Here is a 26829-nt window from a genome sequence, read left to right as displayed (position 1 = left end):
ACCCCCCCATCCCATGAAAAATCCTCTCTCTTTTCAGGTCCCCCCTCCGATCCAAGAGCCAGCCTTGCGGCACACTCCAATGTTAGCGACTCAGCATGTTTTCAGTGTGGTGCGGACATACTCTCAATCATCATTAGGGGTTTTGCGGAGTCCTGGGGTCTGGGCAACTTGCCAGGATGTGTAAAAGTTTCCATGAGGAAAGCCTCAAGTTGCCTTCAGAAGCATCTGTGGTGGACGGAGATCCTCAGGAAAGTTAGAATGCCTTTTTTTTTTTTTTGTTTCCGGAGGAAAGGGGAACCGACAACATTTTGGTTTTCAGTTTGAGAAAACAAGCCTAGTAGAGTTTCAAATGCGCAAACCTTGAATTGAGGAGGAAACAATCACAAGGAAAACTACCCAGTAACACGAGGCAATCAGAGCACATATGTCAACTGTCAGAAATCGGCAGAGGCTATGTTGCGCTCTGTGTTTTTCTTATTTTGGGGAATAAGGGCCCTCTGTTTCCCGGAGAGGCAGCTGGTAGAAATCTGGGCTTCTGATTAGCACTAGTTCCTTTGCTGTGTGCTGCATTCAGCTGCATTTCATGATATCACCCGTCACAGCAGCAGCTAATGAGACAGGACACACGGCAGCAGCCTCGCAGGACCAAACGCCTAGCCCAGCCAACACACTACTTCTGCTGTCTACAAACACACACATGCACACATCTATAGAAAAAATGCCTATAAACACCAGAAATAGTAAAAAGTTTGTAATGCGCAGCATTTTCCAAAATCGTCTGGGTTTCCAAAAGCCAAGTCTGAGATCAAAAGTGTACATGTGTGTTTATGTGTGTGTGTGTGTGTATGTAGCTGGACATGTGTGCCAATGGTTGTTTGAGACAAGAAGTGGTATGATGTTACTAGAATTGCTCCTTCAGACGTGTGACAAAACATGCCGTCATTTTAGCATTTCTTTTTTTGGCTTAATTATTGAGGCTAACAAGGCAAACATAAATACTTCAGACCTTGTTTTTCATAAATTCTATTGTTATATACACTGATGTCATTTGACTGGCATTTTGCTCACAGTCATGTTCCTTGTAAAATACAGATAGTGGGCTATGAGTGAGTACGAAATGTCTGGAGTAACTTCGGTTTTATGAGCCCCACCATGCATTGTTTACGACAGTGAGTCAACAATGCAACAAGGCAGTCTTCCAGCAGAGTTGGTTGTTTCAACCTCTTCTTGCTTCCATTCCCGTCACCATGCGACTTGTTGCCTCACTTCCAGGCATGAGAGGTGAGACTGAAGCAGGTGAGGGTCAACATGCCACTGAGTGAGAACGGCGGCTCCAACGTAGATCTGACTGCCAACTGGATTCTTCCCATAAAGCCTCACTGCAGACACCAGAATTATCGCCTCTTGTCTCGCATTGTAGTTAGTAAGCTTCTATCACAGCAGAGTGAAGAGTTTAGCAGATTACAATAGAGACTGAGTACAGCAGTCAGGGGGGTTCACATCCCAGACTCCCTCCATACTAACCGAGCTCCTTGCGGTACAGTAGCTCACCGTTGATAAGTTGAGTGATTTCTCAGGGGCTGCGTAAAATCTGGGCCTGGCCAGAGAGACACATTTCCTCTGGCTGATGAGAGCTGGAGGCCTCAGCGTTCGAGCGTGGGAGGCGCTCCACTCTTGGGGAAGATCAAGTGTGCTCCCACAGACTCCAAATCACCGGCCCCCAATTGCTGGGGAGCAACGCTACTCTACATGGCTGGCGTTAAATCACTGCTGCTGTGGTGAGGTCATCCGCTTGTCTTCCCTCTCTAATGGAGCGCTCAGCTTGCTAACATACGGTGGTAATGCGTGCGGACGGGGAGTGGGACGCCCTGTGAGCTGCCTTCCGATCTTATTTATTTTAGCTTAGGGCTCATTTGAGGGGTTTGGGATAGGGCCGGGCCTGGGAGCAGCAGATGCCTATGGAGTATGCTATTACCACCACATACTTACCAGGACTCCAGGAGCTCACCACAGATGCTTGCGCAGACGTTAGGTGATGCAAAAAGGCAGCACATTGAGGTTTTTCGAGGGGCTGCCTCACTGTCCTTGGTCAATCAATACACATTCCTGTGCGTCTCTAATGCAACTGTAATCACTGACTCCGGGTTGGAGAAGGATTTAGCCCGCTAAAGTGACAGCGGATGGAGTAGTGGGGAAGAGAAACAAGGTTACATGATTTCACCTTAGCACTGCAAGGGCCATTTGGTATATCTTCGTACTGTCAGTGTAAAAGGACCCCTTGACAACCGTATTACAAAATACAAAATAAAGCTCCAGTTTCATTTGATTCAATAAATGCTGAACTGAAAGCTCCTGCCTGCCATAACTATTGAAAACAGTGAGAAAGAATTTCAAGGTTAGGTTTCCAGAGGTGTTGCTAAGAACTCAAGAAAAGAAAAGACAAGAAAAGAAATGAAATGAAACAAAGAAAAGAAAAGAAAGTTGGAAAGTTGGATATCAGTTTATAGGGCTGCTAACAGACAGACATCCCCCTTGTCTCTCTATTGTCTGTTTATGAGGTGAGGACTAATGGGACTCATCAGAACTGACAGATATGCTGACAACCACATTTCAACTCAATTACAGTTCCACAGCAAAACTCCCCTGGTCCCCTCATGCCTGCCTCTACTCCCCGAGCTGTTGAGTGAAGTGTGCACACACTCATGCATGAACACAAGCACACGTACACACATATAACAGTTTACTGAACAAAAGGTGCACAGGAAGGGTGATATTCCTGAGTTCAGTGAGGAGCTGTCTTCCCCCCACCTCCATTTGAATGCAGGGGGATTTTAACATTTCAAACTGGCGCAATGCCATTGATGTGGTCTATGAATATATATCATAACAACAAGTGGAGCCTCTGTTAACACAGATAACAGGTTGGTGACCTGAGAGACATAATGTGAGATGGACACGGGAGGCAATAAACTCGACCATATGGTCCCTTGGGTGTGACTGATCTCATTGCCAGGGGGAGACTGGTGACCCCACAGTCTCCCCTGATGACGACAGCCGCATGGTGTCGACTCCATGGGGAAAAGACGGGAAAACAAAGCCTCTGCCTCCCAGCTCCCGGCATCCCTCCCAAAAAGATGGGGGCGGGGGGGTTGTCTTGGTACAGGAAACCCCTACCCATTGTTTTGCTTCCTTCATTAGTCGTTGTGTCAACAGTTTGGTTCGCTACGCGTGTGCCACTGTTTTTGTTCTGCTGCACCCCGACTGACCTCATTGCTCTGATGTTTTGACAGATTGTTTCAAAATCCCATCAAGGCAATTTACCGTTTTAAAGTAAAGCAGCCACTTGGACAACATAGGCCGGACCACACGTTACACCAAAAGCAAATAAATCTGCTGGGTCTAAAATTAAACAAATCTGACGTAAATCTGCAGCCAGAATTTCATCAGGAAATACTGAGAGGCGCAGCCGGGTGTGGCTATGTGTGCTGGCTTACAGATAAGTAAAAGGTGTTAAATAAATGTAATGTGCTACATTAACAGCCATATTTGGCATGGACAGAGAGCTCATAAAAATAAGCTTTCATCTAGGAAAACAACATGCCTTTCAGTATTCTAATTATAATCACTCCCCGACAATGTATGTACACCTTATTTCTTGTAACTCACCATCATCTAGGTACATCTGGTCCAGTTCCTGGGGCTCCTGTTTGACGGTGATGGCCATCGAAGGGGGGCTGGAATCTTCACGGAGCAGGCTTGGTGAGCTCCCTCCAGCCTGGGCTGCCTGACTGGGGCTGTAGGCCTGAACGAACGGACTCTCCACAGCCCCACCGGGAGTGGAAGGGTGGGAAACCGGGGAGGACGAGGGGCTGCTGTTGGCATAGATAGGGTTGAAACCATGGGGTCCTGGGCTGTTGAGGTGGTTGGGGCTTCCTTGGGAATGGAGCATTCCTAGGGTTGGGCTGTGGTCTGGAGATGCTGGGTGTGTAAGGGTTGAGCGACCAGGGGTCTCCTGGATGGCGGGCACCAAGGGGCCCGGTGGTGCTGCATGGGTAGGACTGTGGGGGAGGCACTTGCTGTATGCCACAGGGGACAAGTCATGCAGGGTGGGGCTGGAACTGGGAGATGATGACGGCATGGCAGCATGGCGAGGCGGGCAGGGAGGGTAGCCACCGACCAGGCAGGCATCAGGATCAGCTACAGGCATGATGGGAGTGAGCCTGGGCTGGCTGTAGTAGGGCTTTGAATGCATGGATAGCCCTGCAGTCCCCAGAGAATCATATTCATCACTGGGTTCTGTCTTTATTATCGGCACTGGGGGGGGAAAAAAAGTAGAAAGAAAGGTAGAAATATTAAAAAAAACGTGCAGGGGGTCCACGTGGCACAATGTGTGCACAAGCGAGGCTGAGTAAAGCAATGAGCAGGCACACTTGTGGCAGCCATACCCTCCATAATCCAAACAAACAACCACCAGTGGATATGGGCTTGTTGTCAACTTGGCTGAGCTCTCCAACAGAAAAACCCTCACGCCTCCCACCCGCAAACCCTCTTTACCACACCAGGAAAAAAAAAGAAAAAGAATAGGGGGGAAAGAAAAATGGATGAGTCATCAGAGTGGAAAGCCACAGCTGGCTCTAATAATGAATAAGACCTATTTTCTTTGGACTCTCCTCCAGCTCTGATATCCAATAAAACACTACTTTAAAGCAGTGGGCTGCTGCTGTTGCTGCTTCTGCTGCTCGAGGAGCACTGGACCCCTAGGTTTCCTCCACACTCTAGAATAGTGGTTCTCAAAGTGGGGTCCGGGGACTCCCAGGGGTCTTTGAGGGAGTTCCAGGGGGTCCCCAGCAAAAAGGGGAATCATTTATTTTCTCTATAATTCCATCCATAATCAACACAATGACAGAATGTATGACTATGTTGGTCATGGGTTTCATACACTTTCTGTAATAAAACATCTAAAAGCAAAAATCTTATCAGATGGGGGACCCTGGGACAAAATCTTATCAAATGCGGGTCCATAGTCTAATTTATGTCAGTTTAGGGGTTCTTGATGTGCAAAAGTTGAGAACCACTGCTCTAGAAGTAATTGTTTCTCTCAGGACCAACAGATAGGGGGAGAGAGTGAAGAAAAGGAGATGATTTGATTTTGATTTGATTTCCGCCTGAGCTCCTTGACACTAGAACTGCCAACGTTCCAGTACCCCATAGAACTGCCGGGGGTGGGGGCTTTTTTTACCCCCTGCCGCAACAGTGCCAGTATCACAACAATGTCATTTCTTGAAGCAGTTAAGTTGTCCATTTTCATCTATTTTTTTTTTTTAAATAAGTAAGACTTGACAAAATAACTATTTAAAATTCAGTTTATGTGGTTTATTAGTTTTACAATTGCTTTAGGCTATTTCATTACAGATGGAAAAGGTCAAATACATTTTAAAATTCATCAGTAAACTGTAGGCTACAACAGACAAACAACAAAATAATCTCCTCCATCTGATTCTCTCTCACTCATGTCCTGGAGCATGTCCAGAACTTCTTGGGCATTCATCCCTCTTCTGCTCCAGTTCATGTTTCCAAATCCAGATCCATCCATTGATCCATCCATCGATCCACCCATCCATCCATCCATCCATTCATCCATCCATTTATGCATCCATCCATCCATCCATCCATCCATCTATCCATCCATGCAACCATCAAATCTAGCACCCTAGCTCGTGGTATGGCAGCCTGCTTATCAAAAGACAACTAAACATGAATGTTGAGCACAGCATTATAAAATTGTGTCTGTGAGGGGTAAAAATGACCCCTCTGTGGTTTGAGGTATAAATGATCATATTTCTTTTTCTTTTTATCCCACACCCCCCATAATTCACTAGATGATTAAAATACCCATTTTAGGAAAAGTCATGAATTGAGAGATTTGAGAGGGTTTTATTTTGAGTTACATGCATTTGAAAATGTCTGGGGGGTAAAAATGACCCATGGCGGTTCTAGTATTAAGAGACTGTAGAGCTGTGCCTGTGGTTTCAGGAGCTTCAGGCCTCAGCTAATGCAGGAGAGTGCAGTCACCCCACTTGATCATCCTGCCTCTTCTCTTCTAACTTCCAATCCTGCACAGATCGTCTGCCCTTTTTTCCTGATTAGTTCTGACTAACAGCTCACTGTCAAGAGTGGTTACTGAAAACAGGAAGGGTTGTCTATGAATTGAAATTCAGTCTGGAACATTCACACACAGAGGTATATGGCCTGGGTTGAGAGACGGAGAGGGATTCACATTAAAAAGCTCACTGGTGAGTTATTATAGAAGTACATATGCATAGACTGTGCCAACACTAAACTAATAGGGTAGTATTAAGATACCCAGATGCATAGCAAAGGCTTCTGAGTCACAATGGACACACTGTTTCAATTTCTACACATTGTTAAAATGTGTTAATGGGTGTGGTGAGCATTTGATGCCAACCATAAAGAGTTTTTGGCTAAACTTGCTCAGAGTGACATTTACTCAAAGGCGTACAGATGTCAATATGAATAACAAGTCTGTCTAAACTTTGTGTTTGCGTTTGTACACAATAGAACCATTGAGCAATAGTAAAAGCAAACTAAATGTATGAAGCATTAGTTTGTCATATGAAAAACAGGCTGTTTTTCAATGTGTTATTATTTTTGTTGGAGTTAGATTTGAAAGACATTAATCACGCCTGCAGCCCCTGGGGTACTGAGCTGCAGTGCTGTGATAACGCAGCAGGGAGCCCATTTACGTCAGCTCTGTCTGCTTTCAGAGCCCAGGGACCAGGCCCGGTGTCTGGGGGAGCATCGTAAGGTGAGTCCCATGATGCACGGGCCTCCTCTCCACAGCCTGGGGAATAACAAGCAGGTCACATGGTGCACAGTACATCCACAGTCGCTTCCCTCAGCGATTGTCTTTCTCTTCCCTTCCTTCTCTTTAGTGTGACTGGAGGCTGGAGCCAACAGTGTGATGTCAGAGTTGTCATGTGGAAATGTCATAATCAAATTTGATCATTTTCACATGTTAGCTTCAGTTCAAGGACTGCATTGTCATCAATGACTTGAAACAAATGTGTGACCTTTTGTTTTATGAAATCTTTTTCAAAGTCCTGTTAAGTAAAGTCGGAATATTAAAAACAAAACAAACTAGGAAAACTTACATACCGCAAGAGTAATGTTTTCTTACATCAGCTACTTGAGTGAAAACATAACTTAAAGGGTAGCACTAGTGTATATTAAGGATGATATGATTTTGAGGATGCACAACCTTGTATTGTACAATAATTAAACTTCATGCTCGTGTTTATCAATCCTCGATGATTTATACTTAAGATAACCAAAGGAATGAAAGAGGCAAAGTGCCTCATGTTGGACATTGTAGCTTTCTCTTGATGTCTTTATGTTGAATAGACAAATCTGATGTAACAAGTCATAACATTTCCTGTGACCACAACCAACACTCATTCAGGGGAACAGGGTGACTCAACAGGAAGGATGGGATGCTCTTGTCTTTTGCAGCCCCACTTTGCAATCCAGTCTGAGAAGACAGGTGCATTTTTTTAAAAAGTTTTTTCAGTTCATTGCAGCTAAAGGTATTCACTTACAGCAAAATAACATGTCAAAAGTATTTCCTTCTATGCCTTCTGACTGTGAGCAAGACTGGTGAAAAAGGAAATCAAGTCACGTTGGACTAAAGGCCTTTCTTCAAAGTTTCGAACATATTTTCCGAGATTCTCCCTCCTCTGCTACAGATATAAACAGAGGTCTCCCTCCAGCTTGATCCATCTGTGTGTCTCCTTTCCACTTTGTGTGTGAGCTGAGAAAACAGATTCGCCAGGCGAGTCCCAACTTCAGCTGGCTTCTATTTCCTCCCAACCTGTGGGTTATGGCCCACAGACAGTTGATGCTCTGCACATGGTTTTCTCTCCATCTCTGGCAGTTTCCCTCTGTCTGCTCGTATTAAACTGATCAGGCCTGATCTGGGTATTTTATTGAGCTCTCGTTTCCTCTAAAGGGAATGGAAATCAGGACATAGTAGATGTGTGTCTGTGTCTGTATCAGTGTATTTGATTAGGAAGGGCAAGCAAACAGGGCTTATGTAGATTTGTAAATTATCTTCTGAAGAAGACCGTCTTTTCTTGTAGCCATAGGCAAGAGGGATTTTAGGGTCCAAAAAGTTCTGATTCCAATTTCCAATGCTTGTTGGCAGGGATATGACATGGTCATACCATAGCAGAAAAATCAGGAATCACCTTGTTGCAAAAATGCTGAACTCATCTTGTTCCAATGGCATGAATGTGCAGTGACATTTAATATGGAGCAGGTGGCAGTTCATTAACTTGCAGGTACCCGGTGCACCATGTCCTACTGTGTAGACAATCTGGTCACCCAGCATACTGTGGGCTTTAGTGTATTGTAGATGAGTCTGACAATGCCCATAGCTGTAGACATGACATAAATAGTTCAGTCTTTATCCAATTTTCGGGGAAAACATGACGGTGCAAATATTTACAAAAAAAAAAAGAACAATATGTGGTTCATTAACTTCTGCTGTGTGTCACAGAACATGTTTCTGACTCTCCTCTCTCCAGATCCAACCACAAACCAATGCAGCGGGGGGAGTCGGCACCCGTTTGCGTTAAGAATAGAACTTGATATTACTGAGGAATCTCCAAACGGCCTGTAAAAATAAAGGGGTTCCGAGAAGTTCTTCGCTCCAGCTTCAGTCATTGCCAGCACTTTTTTGGCGTTTGTTGTTTAATGTGGTTGGTGAAAACTGTTTTTTATTTGAGAAGCAACACGTCACGTCTCTACTTACGCAAGAATGATTGGAAGGGAGCTTGGAAAAGCGAGGCTCATTCCAGGAGCCAGACAAGGACACTTGTACTGTATGTACATCTCAACATCACAGACAAGCACTTTGGCTTGACAAGAGAACCACAAATGCTGCTGATGGTATATCTCAACAGCAAATGTCTTCAAGATCCATTGACTGAAGACAGCTTCACCTCAAGTTCAATAACTCCTGAGCAGCAAAAATTTGACTTTTAGATTAAACCTTGAGAAATGATGTTTCTGGAATGCCAGTAGTTAAAGACACTTGACCTACGCATTCACTGACGTACTTTACAATACTGACAACTTTTGCTGACAAGGGGATGTTTCTGAATGACTCAGATCCTGTTTGAACTTTACAGTGCATCATTATGGCAATGTTTCAACAGGGCTGCAGCCCCCCAGTGTTCCTATCACTAAAACTTATCTTTGTCTGCCAGCTAGTAAGACTGTGAGCAGCTATGTTTCCACTACAGCCTGCATCTGATAATAATATGTTATAATTCACGTTGGAGGCAGGGTGAGGCTGAGATAAAATAAAAATCTGTTCACATGTCTGAAATAATAAAGTCTTTCAAATAATCTGTCTGAATTGAGCTGAGGAGAAAACAGTGGAACTTTTCTTTGAGTGTGTTTCGTTCTTGAAATGCAGAATGTTCAGACCACAGTAGGTGCTAACCACATTTGCATTAGCTTTTACGAATAACAAGGTGGTCACATGACCTGAATGGAAAATAAAGGTGGTTTTCACTAGCATCTGTGTCCCAGAGAGTGTTTGCTTCATCCTTCCGCTGTTTCAAACAAGTCAGGCTATTTTAAGGGTTTGGTTTGCCTTTTTATAGATGAGCACACACCAGAGTGTGAAAGAAATGTTCTCTCTAAACAACGTCAGTGACCACAACTGTGCTTGAAGTGGGACAGCAGGCCGGAAGAGCCCGTTTCATACAAGCAAGCAAGAAAGTGTTGACAACAGTGTGTGTATGCGTGTGTGTGGGTGTCCTCCTCCCCAGCCCACCCCAAGTACCTGGCCACAGAGTTAGTTGTTTCTCTCAGTGTTGACACACACACTGAAACCCTCAAAAGCAAACAGCTTCACAAGGATTTCCTCATTCTTTGTTGCTGTATTGAAACCATGATTGTATTACAGTAATCATCACTACTGAAGGTCTGTTTTCTCTGATTACAAGCTTTATGCGGTGTTCTTTGTGAATGTGTTTAAGTCAATAAGAACTGATCAGCCACAATGATAGGTAGCATGGGCATAAACATGAACAAGAAATAAAAATTGTAATTACACATCATTTTTAGTCCATATCCACTCGTAGCTGTAAAAATGTAATTTTTGCATTATATTTTATTGAAATTAATTCACTTTATGTGACTTTCCAAGTTAAAAAAATGCATTAGACTATGACATAGCCTTTAAGTCTCACTGACAAGCAAGTTGGACCTTTGATTGTGACTGTGCTTTCTCTGATGTTCTTTTACTTTTTCACCCAGAGCAGTTTCGCTTCAGCTGTTATCCTGCTCAGTTGTAACATAATACTGAAATACCTCCATGACTTTAAATACTGCGTATTTGTTTTTAGAAAGATGCTATGTTGTATATTTTAATGTATGTTTTCAAAAGCGTGGTAAATCTCAAAATAGAACAGAAAATAGCTTGGGATGCATGGGGTCTTTGGCTGTAATACTAGTGAGTTAATTATGCTCCTTTGAGGAGACATTGGCCCTGCTTGTGTGGTCCACACTGTACTTGTGGTTTACTTGGCAGCAAAGGAGAGAACACAACAAGTCATCTTTTAATTAGAGCTGTGTTTATACTCAGGGAAATTACTTAAGAGATGCACAGTGGAGGCTGATAAGCCTCTCCATCTCGTTCTCCCTCTTTCTCTGTGGCGGTACAATATATAAAATGGATATGCTATATATGGCCACAGTTAGTCAGCCCCGCACTGGTCCAGTTACCCACAATGCACTCGTTCATCACAGCAATCAGGCATCTCCAAATAGGGCCCTGCTCTACTTTCTCTCAGAGCCTCGTCCAAAATCCAAATCACTTATGTCCTGTGGCCATAAATACATCTGCTGATAATCTAGATGTCACATCTTATTAACAGCTGTAAACTTAAAACACAGCACATCCCAGCAGCATTAGACCCATTAGACACTGATCAGTGAAAACAAGATAATATTGTTTTGATCTAATGGATTTAATTGGTTATCAAGAAGGGGAGGGGGCCCTGTAAATGGAAGGTTGTTGGCTGGAATCCCCAAACCAACTGTGAAAATGTGGGCGGGGAAATCTGTGGTAGTTGGAGCATCACTAAACCCTCCGTCAGCAACTACTGTTGAGATGCCAGAAAGGTTGTTGAACCTCTGAATGCTTTATCGAAACATCCAGCAGCAGAGGACTGTGGCTTTATGTGTAAATAAGAAACATTGTTTTTACCTGAGAGAAGAGCAAACATGCTTAGTCAACTGGATACATAAAGATAAAATAACGGATGCTTGAAACTGATACCCAAGCTGATATTTCACCTGTGCCTATTGTGAAAAGTCAATAGCTCACAATGTAATTTTGAGGCTGATCACCTCTCCAGACTCTCACCAATACATTCTTCGAATTCCAATGTGAAAGCCATCTATAAACACTGAGGCCAGGGACACATGATAAACAGAGAGAGAGGTATTCCTGGGTTTTCAGGTTGCTACATGAATGACAGAGCAAAGCACTGCCTGGCAGATGTGTGTGTGTATGTGTGTGTGTGTGTGTGTGTGTGTGTGTGTGTAGTTGTGGTGGTGATCCAGGGGGGCATTGTGTGATGTGGGGTGTGAAAGCTAGGTCGCCAGGGGATTGACTTCTCTACATCAACACCGCTCCGAGGCTCTGTCACTCAGCAGGTACACCTCATCGCTGGGGAACGCAGTCTCGCTACAGAATAAACACACCTCACATCTTCTGCTCTCACTCACAGGCTGCAGCCAACTGGTGCCAGGCATAACGTCAAAAACACAGACCAAAAAATGACCACAAATTTCACATGGCATGTTGACAGCTGTAGTAAACTATAGTGGATTGATGTCAAGACCTGGAGAAATATTCTACATGATGGATGCGGAGAGAGGGAGAGAGTGTGCAGCTGGTGAAAACCATGCATGTCACTGGTAATAAAATTATGGGAGATATTTATGATGATTACCATTAGGAGGCAAGTAGGTGAAGCGCTGGTATTGGCTCCTCTTCCTCTTGCCATTGCAGACGTAGAAGTTTACTTGCACCGGGCTGGATATTCTCTGGTTCCGGTACCGAGGGATCTCCACGACGAGTGAACTCTGAAATGCAACCCAGAACATTTTACCTCTATGAGAAAAGACAGCTGGTAAAACCTTGATAAAATAACATCGGAGTCGTTATTTATTTATTTACTTATCTGATTTCGTGTCACTCGCCAAATGTAAATTTGTAGGATTTGTTGTAGGACTTCCTGCAGCTTATTAATCTACAGCTATGTTTATTTTGCAGCTGGCCTGCATTTAGGGTGCTGCTTCCAAGAGGCTGGACTGGGAAATCGTCTAAATGAGCTGGTCTGGACTGTGTAGACGCAGCAGTAGAGCCCATGAGGTTGGTCCAGTGCCCGTGTTTGTGTCTGAGGAAAACCTCAGGGCTTTAGCTTTGTCCTTGTACTGCACGAGAAGAGAGAGGTAGCTGGGCTTATTTGTTTGCACAGCCATGCCTCCCTGTGGAGAGGCTCGCCTGTCCTCCCTCCCCCCTTAGGCCAGACCTCGGCAAGTCTGGACGGATGTGAACTTTCGACTGCTTTCTTTCTGACAAGGGAACACAGAGAGAATTTGTCTGAGGGTTTGTGTCTAATTCTTTGGGTGGCTGTCACTCTGGTGGGGCTCTAAACGGGCCAGAATGGGGCACTGACAGGAAGCAGGCTTATGTCGGTCATCACTTTGGATGGAGGAAGGTGGGTGGGACAGAGTAGGGGGTCGGAGGTGAGGGGTCTGCGTCCTCAGCACCGGTCTGCCGTCCAGATGACGGCAAAGAAAATATGCAGGTGGCTGATTGAGTGTGTTAAGTGTGTACGTACACATGGCTCTCCATTCCATCCCAGTGAAAGTTAGCACACTCTGAGCAGCAATAAAAACACAGGCAGGCAGGCAGGCAGTCTGGAGCACTTTAGGACAGTCTGGTGGCAACAGACATTATGCCTTTGCTTTCTTGCTGTCTCTCCCTACTTGTTTGTTAGACCTACAAATAAACACCCTGTAGTATTTGTCTTTCATCGACCTTGCCTCCCCGCACCGCCGCCCCCGGCCGAGCCCTGCACGCCCGCTAATTTTCCAGCATCTGGGACTCCAACCATAGCACATCAGCCAGCCCAACAGGCCAATTAGATATCAGAGTCCATATTTACCCTCCTGATGCAACCAAGTCATTTACCTGAGTGAAATAACAGCAACAGCAAGGAGAAAAACACCCTCAAGTTGCAGCATTTAGATGTGCATGGTTTATTTTAGACCCAGTGCAAGTGTAAATTGCCCTGGTTAGTTTACACAGTAAAGGGGGGGAGGGAGGGGGGGATGAGATGCTGTTGATGAAAGGCATCAGCAATTCTAAACATACTGTCATCACAAACAAGCAAACAGGTTTTAGCAGATCCTGTACTTGACTCTCCACACTGAGAGCAGACCTAACGAGCCTCAATGAAATCTTAATTAACTCCAGAGCACAAGCAGCTTTCTGTGACACATAGAACAACGCCTTTCCTTCTCTTGATGATTCCCTTTCGCTCCATTTTATATTAACACAATCTGAATGTGTGACTGAGCGTCAGTAAAACGAGTGTGCTGGTTTATTTTCTCATTACGGCTCTCATGAAAACCAGCAGGTAAAAGCAGGGGTGTAATCCACTCTTGGCTGCATGAACCCAGAACAGATGAGGTGTTTAAGTCCAATTCACCACAACATTTTGCTGTGAACTAAATGTCTGGCTATGCTGGGAGGGCTGTGACGTGAGTGCGTGTGTGTGTGTGTGTGTGTGTGTGTGGTTGCATGTATATGTGTATGTGTTAATGCTTCCATTTAGCAATGCATGTGTGTGTGTGTCTGTGTGTGTTTGTGCATCATAGATGCAAAAACAGTATGACAGCTCGTGTTTACTCCATAAGGGTACAGAGATTTTGTGAAAATTCCGTTCAGGATTGCATGGGCTAATCATCATTGTTGCAACTTGTAATGCCTTAGCAAAGGTTACATCATTACAGGGGACAGATGAGGAGGAGACGGAGAGGAAAGGAGAAAGTGTCAGGGGAGGGTGGGACTGAAGACAGCAGGAGCATTTCCAATGAATCATGTCGGTGAGGTGCACTTACAGATTTGACGGAGTCCTTGTCAACTTTGGCTTCTGTCTCCCACAGATGATGACCATCTATATTGACAAAAGGATAAAATACAATGTTCATATGCCTCCATGTCAACATCACTAGTATACAAACAATGTGGACATTAAATGGAGCATGGAAATAATCTGCAGATGATACTCATTAGGCTGGTACAGAAGAAGACATGGGTTAGAGTATTATGGGTTTTACCATTTTGTTTGGTGTAGTGCAAAAACAATTATTTGATTCAAGTTCATGATTTGCTATCTAATTAATAGTCATTTATCAAGGAAAAATGAAAAATGTGCTTATTCTCAAATATGAAGACTTGCTGCTTCTCTAACTCTGAACATCAAACAGCTTTGGGTTTTGGCCTGTAGGCTGGAGAACAACCGAAGATGTTAATTTAGGCTCTGTGAAATAGTGATGAGTATTTTTTCAGTTCAGTGACAGTAACAACTTTTCAGCAACTATTTAATTTCTAATCTTCACCTGGGACAGCCCACTCTGTGCCAGTGTCTATCTCCATTAAATTCAGCACTATTTTTGTCTCTTCATTAAATCCTTGATTAATTTCTTTCTTATGTTTCTCCCTTATTTCTATTCTTAACCCTGCCCTGTGAAATAAAAAAAGCAGCAGCCTTCGTTTGTTCTCTTTCTTCTCATCTAGAGCTTGTTGTGGTAAGGAGGTTTTCCTTGCTGCCATGCAATAAAAGGCCTGTGAGCTACTGCAGCTGTTGAGAGCCTGCAGAAGCTCAGTTCACATTCTTTGGGTTTTCTCTGTGATTTTATGCCACACCTTAGCAAACAGACGCTCTGGACTCTGCTAGGGCAATCAGCACCAACCACAGTGCCGTTTTTTCCTCTTTTTTTTTTCAAAACCGATGAGTCATTAGGACCGTCAGAAATAGAAGTGACACAGAACAGCCTTTGTGTCAGTGGCACACCATATGAGACAATAGCATGGGCACTGTGGCACTGCTGCTGTATGCTAGCAGGCTATGCGGCAGCTGTGCCTTTATGGATAAAACAATACAATTGCTGCTGCAATGCTGCACTTTGCTTCTGGGACAGGAAACCATCAGATAAGATAATCAGAGTCAGTTTCCAAATAACTGATAGCAGAAGTCCAGTGGCTCTCTGGGAGATGTAAAACCCTGTTTTTTTTTTCCCAAAGTATTATGTTTTTCACATCATGCGGCAAGTAAAAGAATAAAGGATCCCAGTCACAGTTGGCTTATTATTGGTGAGCTGTGGAAGTGGGGGCGGGTGGTCAGCTTTATTATTCAGAAGAATGAACATCACTAGATATCTCTTTCCAAAATGGCCATATTAAAACTCAGGGAAAGAGAAAAACAGACGGTGAAGAGATCAGATAAGAGTTTTCTATTTGAACTGGGGGAAATAAGAGTTGCATATGGAGAAATGTGCAATGCACTGATGGAGGTGATGTGGATGACTAGGAAATAGAAGTGGGGTGACAGACTTATAGGATTGCCATGGGGCACAGCAGTGATACTATGCATGTGGCAGGTGACAGAGATGCACAAATTAATGAGGCACACATAATGCTGTGAAGTGGTGGAGAGTATGGAAGGGCAATCAGAGTTAGCACAGACAGGGAGAAGGTCAGAGAAAGGGAGAGAGACAGAGACAGACAGAGATGAGCGTTCCTCATGTTACGTCTAGGGGAACCATGAGGGAATCGCACCCGCCTCTGCACTGGGAGACACTCCAAGAGGGAAACCTTAGACTACGACGTCAACCCCAACCTCCACTAGTAAACATGTTTTTCAAACTTTTCTCCTTTTTCTCATCTCTCTACCTGTCTCTTGATCGTTCCTCTCACCTTTTTATACCTCACACATTGCTCCTCCAGATTTTCAATAACGATTTCATCAGACTTTGCAAATCTAAAACTGAGAGTGAATTGGGATAGGGCCACATGTGGCATACCTTTGCGAGTCAGAGACTGCTGTACGACTGATAACCACAGAACTTTCCATTCACTCCTTCTTCCCTGCAACATCTGCAAAATGCTTCTGTTCCCGACAACACCTCCTCCTTCACGCAGCCTCCACCCACGCGTAATGCACACACACAGATGCAGGCATATGCACTCCCACAGCCACAGTATCCTCTACCTTTGTTCTGGCCTTCAACTTGAGTGATAAGTGGGGGGAGTGCAACGCATTAGGTGGGGTAGGAGTACTGTCCAGGAAACTATTGGTTTCACTATTGGTCCAAATAAACAGAGAAGAGGATGAACACATTCAAACACACAGACAAATAGAAATACACATTTAATCTTAGGCTATGTGCTCTCAGATAAACCTGTTTATAGGCCTACATGACTCACTTGTGTATATGACCCAACTCAGACAACCAGGACAACACACTCATTCAACAGACAATTAGACCACATGTAGGGAGAGGCTACTTGGAGTCATCTCTCCTTCAATTCTTGACAACATGTAAGACAACACAGCAACAGTGTTGCTGTCATAGTGAAGATAACACAAACAATAGTCTCATTAGTCATATTTTTTCATTGAAAGACGGAGGATTGGTTAATGGTGAAACATAAAACCTGAAAGCTGGAGACACAGGAACTATATGCCCTCCACTTATTGGTATAAAATATGACCTGATCTGTAGTGATTATCAAAGGGCCCAGTAGTGAAATCCTTGTCCTCACAATATTGTTTTTTAAACCTTTTTTTTTTTTTTCTACGAACAGCCAGAGGTGATTTTTCCTTCTAAAAAGTGTTGTGTAGTGCATAGCTTTCACTGCCCAAAGAGAGTTCATTTTAGTGATATTGTGAATGGAAAATATGATTCACATTCTTAATTGCGGAGGTTGTCTTGTGAAACAATCCAGTTGTGTTTTGCAGCTTTGTCTCTCTTCCAGAGTTGATTTTTTTAGGAGTATTTTCTCTCTTTCTCTCTTTCCTGTTTACATATATCAGGTTTATTTTCCATTTTAGTACTGGCTCTGCTGCTGAAGCAATTTTACACATATTTTCAGGGCAATTACCTTGTTGTCCAATGAAGGGCAAAGTCAAAAGACCAAAGGGGTTCCCCCATGACTGATCTGAGAGGTACAGCTGCTTTCCTCTCTGAAACACCTGGCCTCTGCCAATCTGAGGACTGGTGAAATTGGAGAAATGTGGGTCTGCATCAGATTGAGAGGCTTCGGTATAAATTATGACCTGACAGTAGATTTGTGATGGGTTTATAGTCAGGAAGTGAGTTTTTCTTGGTGTATAACAGGGAAAGTGTGAGCTGACTTGACCCCTAGGTGCAGGCTGAGGAGGCTAGCGTCCGGTAGAGTCAGAATATATCCTTTTATCAGTCTGGATGTGAGGTATTGGGTCTGAAAATGATCTAAAGCCTGACGGTGACGGCTGGATGATCACCCAGACTTTTACATTTGTATGACATTTGTGGGATGCATCGAGTTCACAAGGAAGAGATCAAGGCTGGTTGCTCTTTACAGTGTGTTGCGCACTATGTATCACAGCCTAGGGTGAGTCACAGCAAGACCCTTCTATATAGAGCCTGAAACTGCTGTAGATCAGTGTGGGCAGATGTTGTTTTGGTATTTGAGCAGGTTCTGTTTTTAAGTGTAAGTCCCATGCATTGGACAAAGTTTCATCAAGATATATCACCATTTTCATCAGATAAAGGGGACATTCCTTGAAAAATATCACAGAAAGGAAAATTGTTTTTCTCTGAGGTGAATCACTTATCTGGCTTTAACATGTTAAGACAAGCCTAAAGAAAGGGTGGAGGCCACAGGACAATCTAGACATCTTTCTCTTATGATACTGTTATGATTCAACCAACCTTTGATGTAGCAGAGACATGCCTTCTAACACTGTTCCAAATGGATATTTGCATAAAACAGCATCAGTCATTCAAAGATTCCCACTGAAAGAGGAATCTCGCCCTCCAATACTACTGTATCTCTAACTTTTCCTGGGTAGTGACCTATCCATGACTGCCTATAGATGCATCCTTAGACCCTGTTAGAGAGCCCCTCCTCTGTTCATAGAGCTATATTTCTATTTACATAATTATTGATTTTGGTACACTATGCCACACTAATTGAATGTAACCTAAAGCAGGGGTGGTTGCTGACCTTATGCTGCCATAGTGCCAAACCTATGAGCCATGATTATTCAGGTTATCCTTGCCTAAAGCCAAAGGGCAGTCTAGACATTCCGCTAGAAGTACAATACATCGACCAATTTGTCTGATGTTTAGACTTGCCCAAGGTAGACGCGTTCAGTGAAGTATAAATAGACTTTGAATGAAGTCAAACAGTGCAGATCACAGTCTGTAAGGCCTGGGTTACTCATATTATGAAGGTATGAGATTCCAAATATTTCAGCCTTTTTCTGAGGAGTTTCCACATGACAAGAGTAATAGCCTAAGGGTATTGTTGTGGACTATGCTGTCCTAATGTTACAGATTATACTGTAGCTCAGAATTCTCTTAGTCTTGGCTGTGAGCTAGACCAGCCTGAAGCAGAGGTGGAGAAGACCAGACTTCTCCCTGTTGCAGCCCGGGCTGTGTGGTGCTGCCGAACTCCAGGCAATGCTCCAATCCGACCAGATGTAAAAACTATCCAGCTCACCAGGGAATTCCCTTACCTCCCCTCTGAGTCAGAGTGTAGGCTTTCCCCAGCTCTCTCTCTCTCTCTCTCTCTCTCTCTCTCTGTGTTTGTCTGTCTGTCTGTCTGTCTGTGTGTGTGTGTGTCTGTCTGTCTCTCTATTTTCCCTGCCTCTAGCACTCATTCCATGCATGGAAAGCGGGGCAAGCCAGAACACACACTGCAATAGGTGCGCCAGGTATGTCTTCCTACTCCAGTGCCAAAAGAACGGTTTGGGCAAACCCAAAACAGTCACACAACCTCAACACATACACATACACGTAATGAAAATTGAACCAAGGACAACAATGCAAAAGAAGATGGAAAGTTTCATAAATGCCCACATTGCGGTTATGCAAAGGGCACAACTCTCCACTGCAGAAAAAAACCGATAAGGCCTATTAAAAATACATGTCACCAATGATTACCGTTAAAAATAATGTTTACATTGCAGCAGAAGCAAAAATGTGGACTTGGGGTTCTTGAGTCTATCATTATCTGGCTACAGTCTGATTAACTTGCTCTCCCTGCTATGTGTGGTCTGTGATGAACTAAGAAAGAAGGAAAAGCCATCGTACTCATCAATCCACTGATGGAATAAATAAAGTTTATCTGTAAAAGTCACATGAATACATAACACCTTTTAGTGAGACTTGCAGAAATTGAGGTAACACTTCATTCATTCATTCATTCACTAAACAAGAGTCAACATCAGGGCAGGATGTGCTCATATCTTTGCTCTCATGTCTCAGTACATGAGGTCACAAGCAGGGTTTTGTAGGAAGCCTTGTCTTTTTCTGCCTCTCCTCTTCCTCCCCTTTCCCCCTCCTCTCTATCAAGCCTCTTGTCTTTTCCGTTTCACCCCTCTACAGGGAATCCCTCACGGATGACTCACTGAAAACACTTCCTACTGAACAACGCAAACAGGCCCCCAGGCTAACGGCGATAGTGGGCACACACGTACACAACAATAAACACACATGCACATGCAGTGGGTGCACGTTATGGAGTTTGCATCAGTTATCCTGTGGGTGACAAAGTGGAGCAGTGGGGATGGACATGGCATTTGAAAAGAAGAAGTAATTATTTTTCAAGGCACATTAAGGTCTCCCGCAGTGGCAACAGCTATGAGCTCTGCTCATTTGATACTGGAGACATCCCAGGGGGGACAGACAGACAATCAAAACAACACAGACAGTAGAACTGGAAGAGTTAAGTGGCAGCCAAGGACCAACAGAGTGAAAATATGATTAAATATTACAACAGATTAAAAGATTTGTTTTTTTTTTCTCTCATTTATCTATATTACTCACCAAAATCAACTATCTGCCCTTCACAGATCATTTGCATTGGTGCTACTTGTTACAACCGAAGCACACACTACTGTGTGTTCATGCTAGAAATACTTAAATTAGTATAGTAGAAAGCAATTTATGCCAAAAGTACTCATTTTTAGATGTAGCCAAGCCTATTATTTCAGTTTTTATTTAATTAATTTTAGCTTGAAAAAACCTGACATCACCTGCTTTTCCTCATTCGTCCCTAGTAGCTTTTTCACTGATCTCCAACTACGGTTACTTGTCATTTATGTCTGCAGTAATAATTTTCTCACTTTTACAATAATGCCAGTGGGCCACTATCACTCAGACAAGTGTATAATAAAGGGGTAACATGGAGCACTGGTGTCAATGATCTGCCAAGGACTAGTGGATGTTTCTGGTGTTTCAGTTCTCATCACTTAACCAGAAAATTGTTAATGGGACAATCTCTCAAATGGTAATGTCATTTATTATTCAAAAGTTCAGTAATAAATTGATATCTGCTCTTATAAATTCCAACGCAGACATCTGGGTGTGTTTGTGCTGAAAGCAGCCACATCCTTGAGTGGAGTGAAAGCAAATGGAAACAGTTAAAAAATACATGTATTTGTGATTTGCGACTGCCTCATTTGTGCTAATAGGCTTTTGTGCTGTGTGTGATCTCCCTCTGACTCAACTTGGATGATTTCACTGTATATAATTATTCACACAAGTTGGATTGGGACACTCAAAAACCGTCTGTTGCTCCTTAGGATTTGTGGAATTTTCTGGAAGGTGTTTATTGGAGTCAATTTTGGAAAGTGAGCAGCCGTCCTGACCCTTGATGGCAGCAACAGTAATGGCTGTCACCACCGTGGCAAAAGCAGTGATTGGTGTTGTGCTGTACAAAGAGCTCGGCTGTACATGCGCATGTGTGTGTGTCCCACTGTGTGTGTAAGCACATGTCTGCGAGTAGTAATTATTGTGGTGCGATGCTCCGTACTTCATGGGTGCATTTAGTCATGAACTTTTCCAGAGGAAAATAAAACCAAAGTTATAGAATAAATCTGTAATATAATTATAATTTTATTGGTTTATTTTTTTCCTTATCCCACTTTGGTCCTTCTAAATCAACAATCAGTGAGATTTCGCGTCTGAAAACCTTCATGAAACAGCAGGATTCTCTGATTAAAATGCCAAAAGACAATATTTTGCAGTATATTTGGGATATAAGTACTTTTCCACACTCATACTTGCTCATAGATAAATGCCATTAGTGAGTGATGTGTGTGTGTGCCTGTGTGCACGTGTGTGCAGTAGTGTGTGGGTCTGTCTGTAATGGGCTTTCTGACTTAGGAGACCCTGGAAGTGGTGGGTCATTAAAGTTTACATAAAAGCAGACTAAGTAGTAGACAGACAACCTCTCTTTCGATCTCTCTCTCTATCCTTCTGGACACCACAGAGACGGAAAACAAACCACTGAAATGTCGATGGCAGGCACGAGTGTGGGGATCCCGCTAGCGCAGAGCTCCACGCCGGCTAATGTCTTTAACGGGTATCGAGGATAGAAGTAAGAAGAAAATGAGGATGAAGCAGACGGTTGGGAGTGAAAAGAGAGAATAAGAGGAAACAGAGTACCCAAGGTAGACAGAGGAAGAGAGAGGGGGGGGGTGAAAGAAGGGAAATACAACCTACAAGGGGTCATGAGTCTCAAATAGCATGGGGGGAGAGACGAAGGTGTTGTGCATGTATGGGCTTTCCTCTCTGGGGGATCCCCCTCCATGACTAAGTAAAGGCAGGAGGAGGGGGACCCCATATTATCAAGTTCATCCACCTCCTCTCACCCCATCCCTGCCTCACCCTTAACCCCTAAGGTACCTCAGAGTACTCTCACAGGGTGAGGAGAGGTAGGGTAGGAAGAGAGTAGAGAGGAGTAAGAGGTTCAGTTTGTTTTTGTCTTATTGAAGTGATTTTAAAAAAATAATTTTATAAATGCTGGCGAGATTGAGCAATGATGTAAGCGTGTCTTTTCCCCTCCCATTATTGATATTTAACTTTGAGTGAACTGTGTTGAAGCACTGATTTGGAAGGGATCAAGCATTTTTTTAGTTATTCAGGCAATGAACTAATGTTGTCTCAAAAGTCTGGAAAAGAAGGCAAGGTGAACTATTACTTCAGTATTATGTAGTAAATGTTTTTGTCGGTGATAGATAAAGAAGGTCAGGCAATCTAATGGTGAAAGTTTTTCATGGTGGTCATCGAGTAAGTAGGTGGGCATATTGTAATGTAGCTTTATGCCTGACATACTAATAAAAACTTAATTCATATATTTATTCATGTATGCAAAGAAGATAATCTTGTATTATCATTATTATATGTTTTATTTGTTTTTTTTAATTCCACTACCACAATTAAAAGCCTCTTAGTGACCTTGGCATATAGAGAGAAAGAGTGTAGAGGATGTGTGAGGCTGGTGTGTATTTTTGTGTTCTGCAGGAGGTTTCTGACCAAAACCATGACAGCTTTATGATTAATCAACTGTTGGATATTATCAAATATTCTTAATTGTTGTTCTCTATCATTGTTAGCAGCAGCATTGTGTTTCAACAGACTTCAGAAGTACCACTGTGCTTTGATTTAGTGAATGCAATCCAGGAAATGATCTTTCACTTGCAAACTTGATCAGTTGTGTTTTTACCATTCCTCCCTCCTACGCAAAGAGGAAACGCATGGCAAAAAAATCTGGCCAAAAAAACCCAAAAAACGAATGGCCTCTAAACCATGCGTCAGTGACAGACAGCCAGGGTGAGTATCCGGTAGAACGGGGTGGAAGAGGCTGCTAGCGAAAGTAAGCGAGAGGGTTAATGTCAAAAGCAAGGGAGTCAGGGAGGGAGAGACAGCACGGAAGGGAGAGAAAGTGAGAGAAAGAGACGTTGCACATGCCCTGCTTGTGATTCATTCCTTAAGTTGTGGCGAGCACCAGTGAACAGGCAATGGAAACTTCAGCAAATGTAAATACGCTTTGGTTAAAAATATAGTGGCTTAATGCACACCACATGTGGCTCCCTGGCAAGGTCTGCTCTATTTTGACGGGAGGAGAGACTGAGGAAATGCGGCGCAGGGAGAGAGGGAGAGAGACATTTGAAAGAGATATTAAGAGGGGAAATTGAGAGGCAGTAAACATGGTCTGGTGACTGCAGCTTACCCTGGGCCTTCTCCACGAACATCACCTTGGAGTCAGGGAGGAAATTGAGACCGCTCAGGAGCATCATTTTGCCTCCGCTGGCAGGGTAACTGTCCACACTCTGCTTCTCCACCAAGGGAAGCTCCTGAGCTGAGCGCTGGGCTATTGAGGGAAAACACACACACATTTCAATACAGTGTCTGAGCCCACATAAACTCACTGCCTGATCTCCATTCACACCAAGAAGCACAAACCCAGCACACAGCCAGTAAAACAGCAGCTCTTGGTTAGGGAAACAGGCTTATCAACTTTATAATGATGCTTTCATAGCTAAGAGGTTTTTATCCAACAGCTGCTCTTTAAATGACATAGAAAAAAGGAGGGAAAGTGGTCAAAACAATATTTTTATGGTCAGATCCTGAGTCGTTATTTTTCATCGAGTGGTCTACAACCAACCACCTGTCTCTGCTTTCTATAAATGTGGATAGCTAGTCACCTTTGACCCTTTGGGATTGGGCGATGAGATTTGCAGCCAGATGTAGTTGTTATCACATAACTATGCATTTCATCTATTATCCCTGTGAACAATCTTTGAACAGCTCAAAAACGAAGAAAACACTAAATAGACCTCTTTAATGATGAATCAACTCTGATTAACACCCGCTTTGGACCATAAACCACATTGCCAACTCTGTCTCACCATCTAACTTTAATTGGCTTCTTTGAGTGCAAATAACATCACACCCATATACACAAATGAAGGACAAAGAAACAGAGGTTTCTTTCAATGCAGTCATTCAACCATGCCAAAACTGGGGCCTGGCAAATGACCTTTGTGGAACCTGTGCTAATAGGCTAGTCTTACCACAATAACTTGCGCATTCAGTCATAAAATGTGAGTTGAGATAGATAACACGTGTGTACAGTGTTATGTACAATGCATGTATTGCTTTGGCAAATTGCTTTGATCATATAAAGCTTATTGGGTGCAGAGGTACTGCATTTGCTCCAGCAGGTAATAAAACAGTAGCTCAGTGTACTGGATTACAACAATAGATGCCACCTTTTGCTTAAGTGGAAAACCAAGAGAAAAGTATGCCAGTTTGTGTGCTTAATTCTGTGTGTGAGACTTACAACATTCAATGGGATTGGAGGAAGCCTGTAGGGATACTGTCCTGCCGTTGGGCTGATTGATGTGCACCCGAAACACCAACCTCACACGTGTGTTTTTACGTCCGATGTCTGTTTCCCCTTTGCGAAGCTCAATGTCTGAGTTGCGCAGCTTCAGGATCCCTGCACAATCAATTCTGAGACAGAAACATGGGCAAATTTTAATACAATATTTCAGAGAAGACGTACAATATAGGAAGGTGAAGGTTAGTGTTTTTGGTTTCCAGGCAGACTCCTTTTTCTCTGCTACAACCTATAATCACACAGGATAATTTTTATTGGACACTTCTACAGAAATTATGGAGAAAAGATGAGATCGGAGCATATTTGACACCTTGACTCTTTGGCTGTTTAAACCGAGACATCAAGCAGAGTTGCTCCGCATAAGGACCAGCGGTGACGTCCCGGCTGGTGTTACAGATCATGCGCTGGAAGTCCACTGAAGCATGACCATGTCATTATTAATCCAACATGTCATCAAAGACAGAGTTGGATATTAATGACTTCACATCACACTTTTAAAGAGTGGTCCAAGAATTAGCAGTTCTCTGGAGGAATCCTGAGGGCCGAACAGACCGTGGCTCACCACCATCACACAAGGTCCCATAGGCTGCAGTCAGTACACAGTCACTTTATTGCTATCTGACTCCCCTAAGCCTGTCCACTCCCTTCACAGCACCCAAGCCTTACACTTGATACATTTAGGTTTAGACCTCTGCTAATCATTTCCACGTGTAGCAGTACACCCTTTTCTGAGCTGTCTGTCTTTATTTATTTCATTTCACAATTTGGGAGGTATGGGGGTGAATTTTCTTTCTCTTTTCTTAGTGGAAAAAGGGAATTTATTTGCACACTGGCCTTTCATGAATTTAAATAAAACTAGAGTGGCTGGTAAAACGTGGGGGAATATGAAGGGGATATGGTTTGGCATTTAAATTATTTTACATGGTAGCTTTTTGGGCACTGTTCCTGGAACATGGTAAATGTCAGGTTTTATACCAGTCCATTTTTCCCCTTGACTTTGGTTTGCACAATCTGAATAAATAAGAAAAAATAACACATTATAATATGTAGCACGTAATAATAATCCTGACTGCCCACTCCTTATCAACTTTGCATGATTGTTCTGTCGTGCATTGTTTTAAAACACACACAAGATGATGGACATTTTGGATTATTTTGAGCAATCTTTTGTGGCTTATAGCATGGGATACTTAAATCTCCAGCAAAGAAAAGTTTAGATTAAATCAAATGATTAGATCATATTCATAGGAGCCACATTCACAGTAGTGGTAGTGATAAAAAAGTCTACTTTGCTGATTAAATTACAGGTATTTATGTTATATATACATATACATATGTTGTTGAAGTGAATGTACTACTTAAAATTAAGCTATCCTATATTATATTATATACATGAGATGAACTTTCATAGAAAAGAGGAAAGAAAGACAGATTGAAACTGTCTGAAAGTTTGCAGTTCTCTGCATGCCTGCATCCCACACATTGAGCAAATGATTGCTGGCACAAGAGCACAGAGATGGATGCTATGTTATCAACACTGTTTAACAGCTCAGTGGAAAGAGACAGTTAAAGGCTTCACTTCGTCTTTGACCTTTGAGATAGTCGGAGGAAAATAAAGCACTTTCACTCCTCTTCCTTTAGCATGCATGCTGACGACAAAAGAGTGAAGAAACTTCCTCTTGAATAATATCATATTCATCCTCAGAGACACATTAAGTCAAGTGGGTGAGGTTCGCCCCTAAATATGATACAATATGAAGGATATTGTGGTATTGCTGGAAATTATATTGTAAGACAGTACGAATGTTAAAATTATCCATGCCTAACCAAAGAAGTCCACTTTCCAGTCAGGAGGCCCATAAATATCTTCAAAATCTCCTAAATTTAAACAAACATTAAAATATGACCTAACAAATGGAGAAGCATTAAGTCATTGTTGATTATCTTCCGAAAACATTATTTGAAAATTTTAAACAGTGAAGAATAAACTTGAGGTGCAGTAAGAGGTAACGGCCTTATGTAACCTATGTTCAGATACAGTGGTTTTATCCATAACACAGAGTTCTGGGCCCCAATCCAATAAATTCACTGCTGCCTAGTCTGAATGGAGCCCCAGGAGAGGAGCTACCGCGTGGACACACTGCAGAGCACGGCCCCTTGGATTACTGCAAATCTGGAGGGAGAATGAGAGGGGCTAAGGTTGATTTTCCCGTAGCCTAGCAAACGGAAGCTAATGTTTTTAAAGGTAAACCGATATT

At 43.0% G+C, this 26829-nt stretch overlaps 1 protein-coding gene across 6 annotated transcripts in view; it reads right to left on the bottom strand.

Annotated features, from left to right (window-relative positions):
* LOC121906230 (nuclear factor of activated T-cells, cytoplasmic 1-like) overlaps nt 1-26829 on the bottom strand; it is a 60196-nt gene that overhangs the window by 16024 nt on the left and 17343 nt on the right. For 4 of the 6 annotated variants that reach the window (XM_042424972.1, XM_042424973.1, XM_042424970.1 and 1 more), the window contains 5 exons: nt 24512-24684; nt 23399-23539; nt 14230-14285; nt 12051-12183; nt 3667-4314 (listed from right to left, as the gene is read on the bottom strand). In XM_042424972.1, coding sequence (XP_042280906.1) covers nt 3667-4314; nt 12051-12183; nt 14230-14285; nt 23399-23539; nt 24512-24684 — 1151 coding nt within the window. Of the gene's footprint in view, nt 1-3666; nt 4315-11778; nt 11837-12050; nt 12184-14229; nt 14286-23398; nt 23540-24511; nt 24685-26829 lie in introns of those variants that run through there. The other 2 variants (XM_042424976.1, XM_042424974.1) reach the window with 2 other exon arrangements.

This window comes from Thunnus maccoyii, chromosome 10 (genome assembly GCF_910596095.1).
Source record: "Thunnus maccoyii chromosome 10, fThuMac1.1, whole genome shotgun sequence".
Classification (NCBI taxonomy): Eukaryota; Metazoa; Chordata; class Actinopteri; order Scombriformes; family Scombridae; genus Thunnus; species Thunnus maccoyii.
This window is presented reverse-complemented; position numbering and strand designations above follow the sequence as displayed.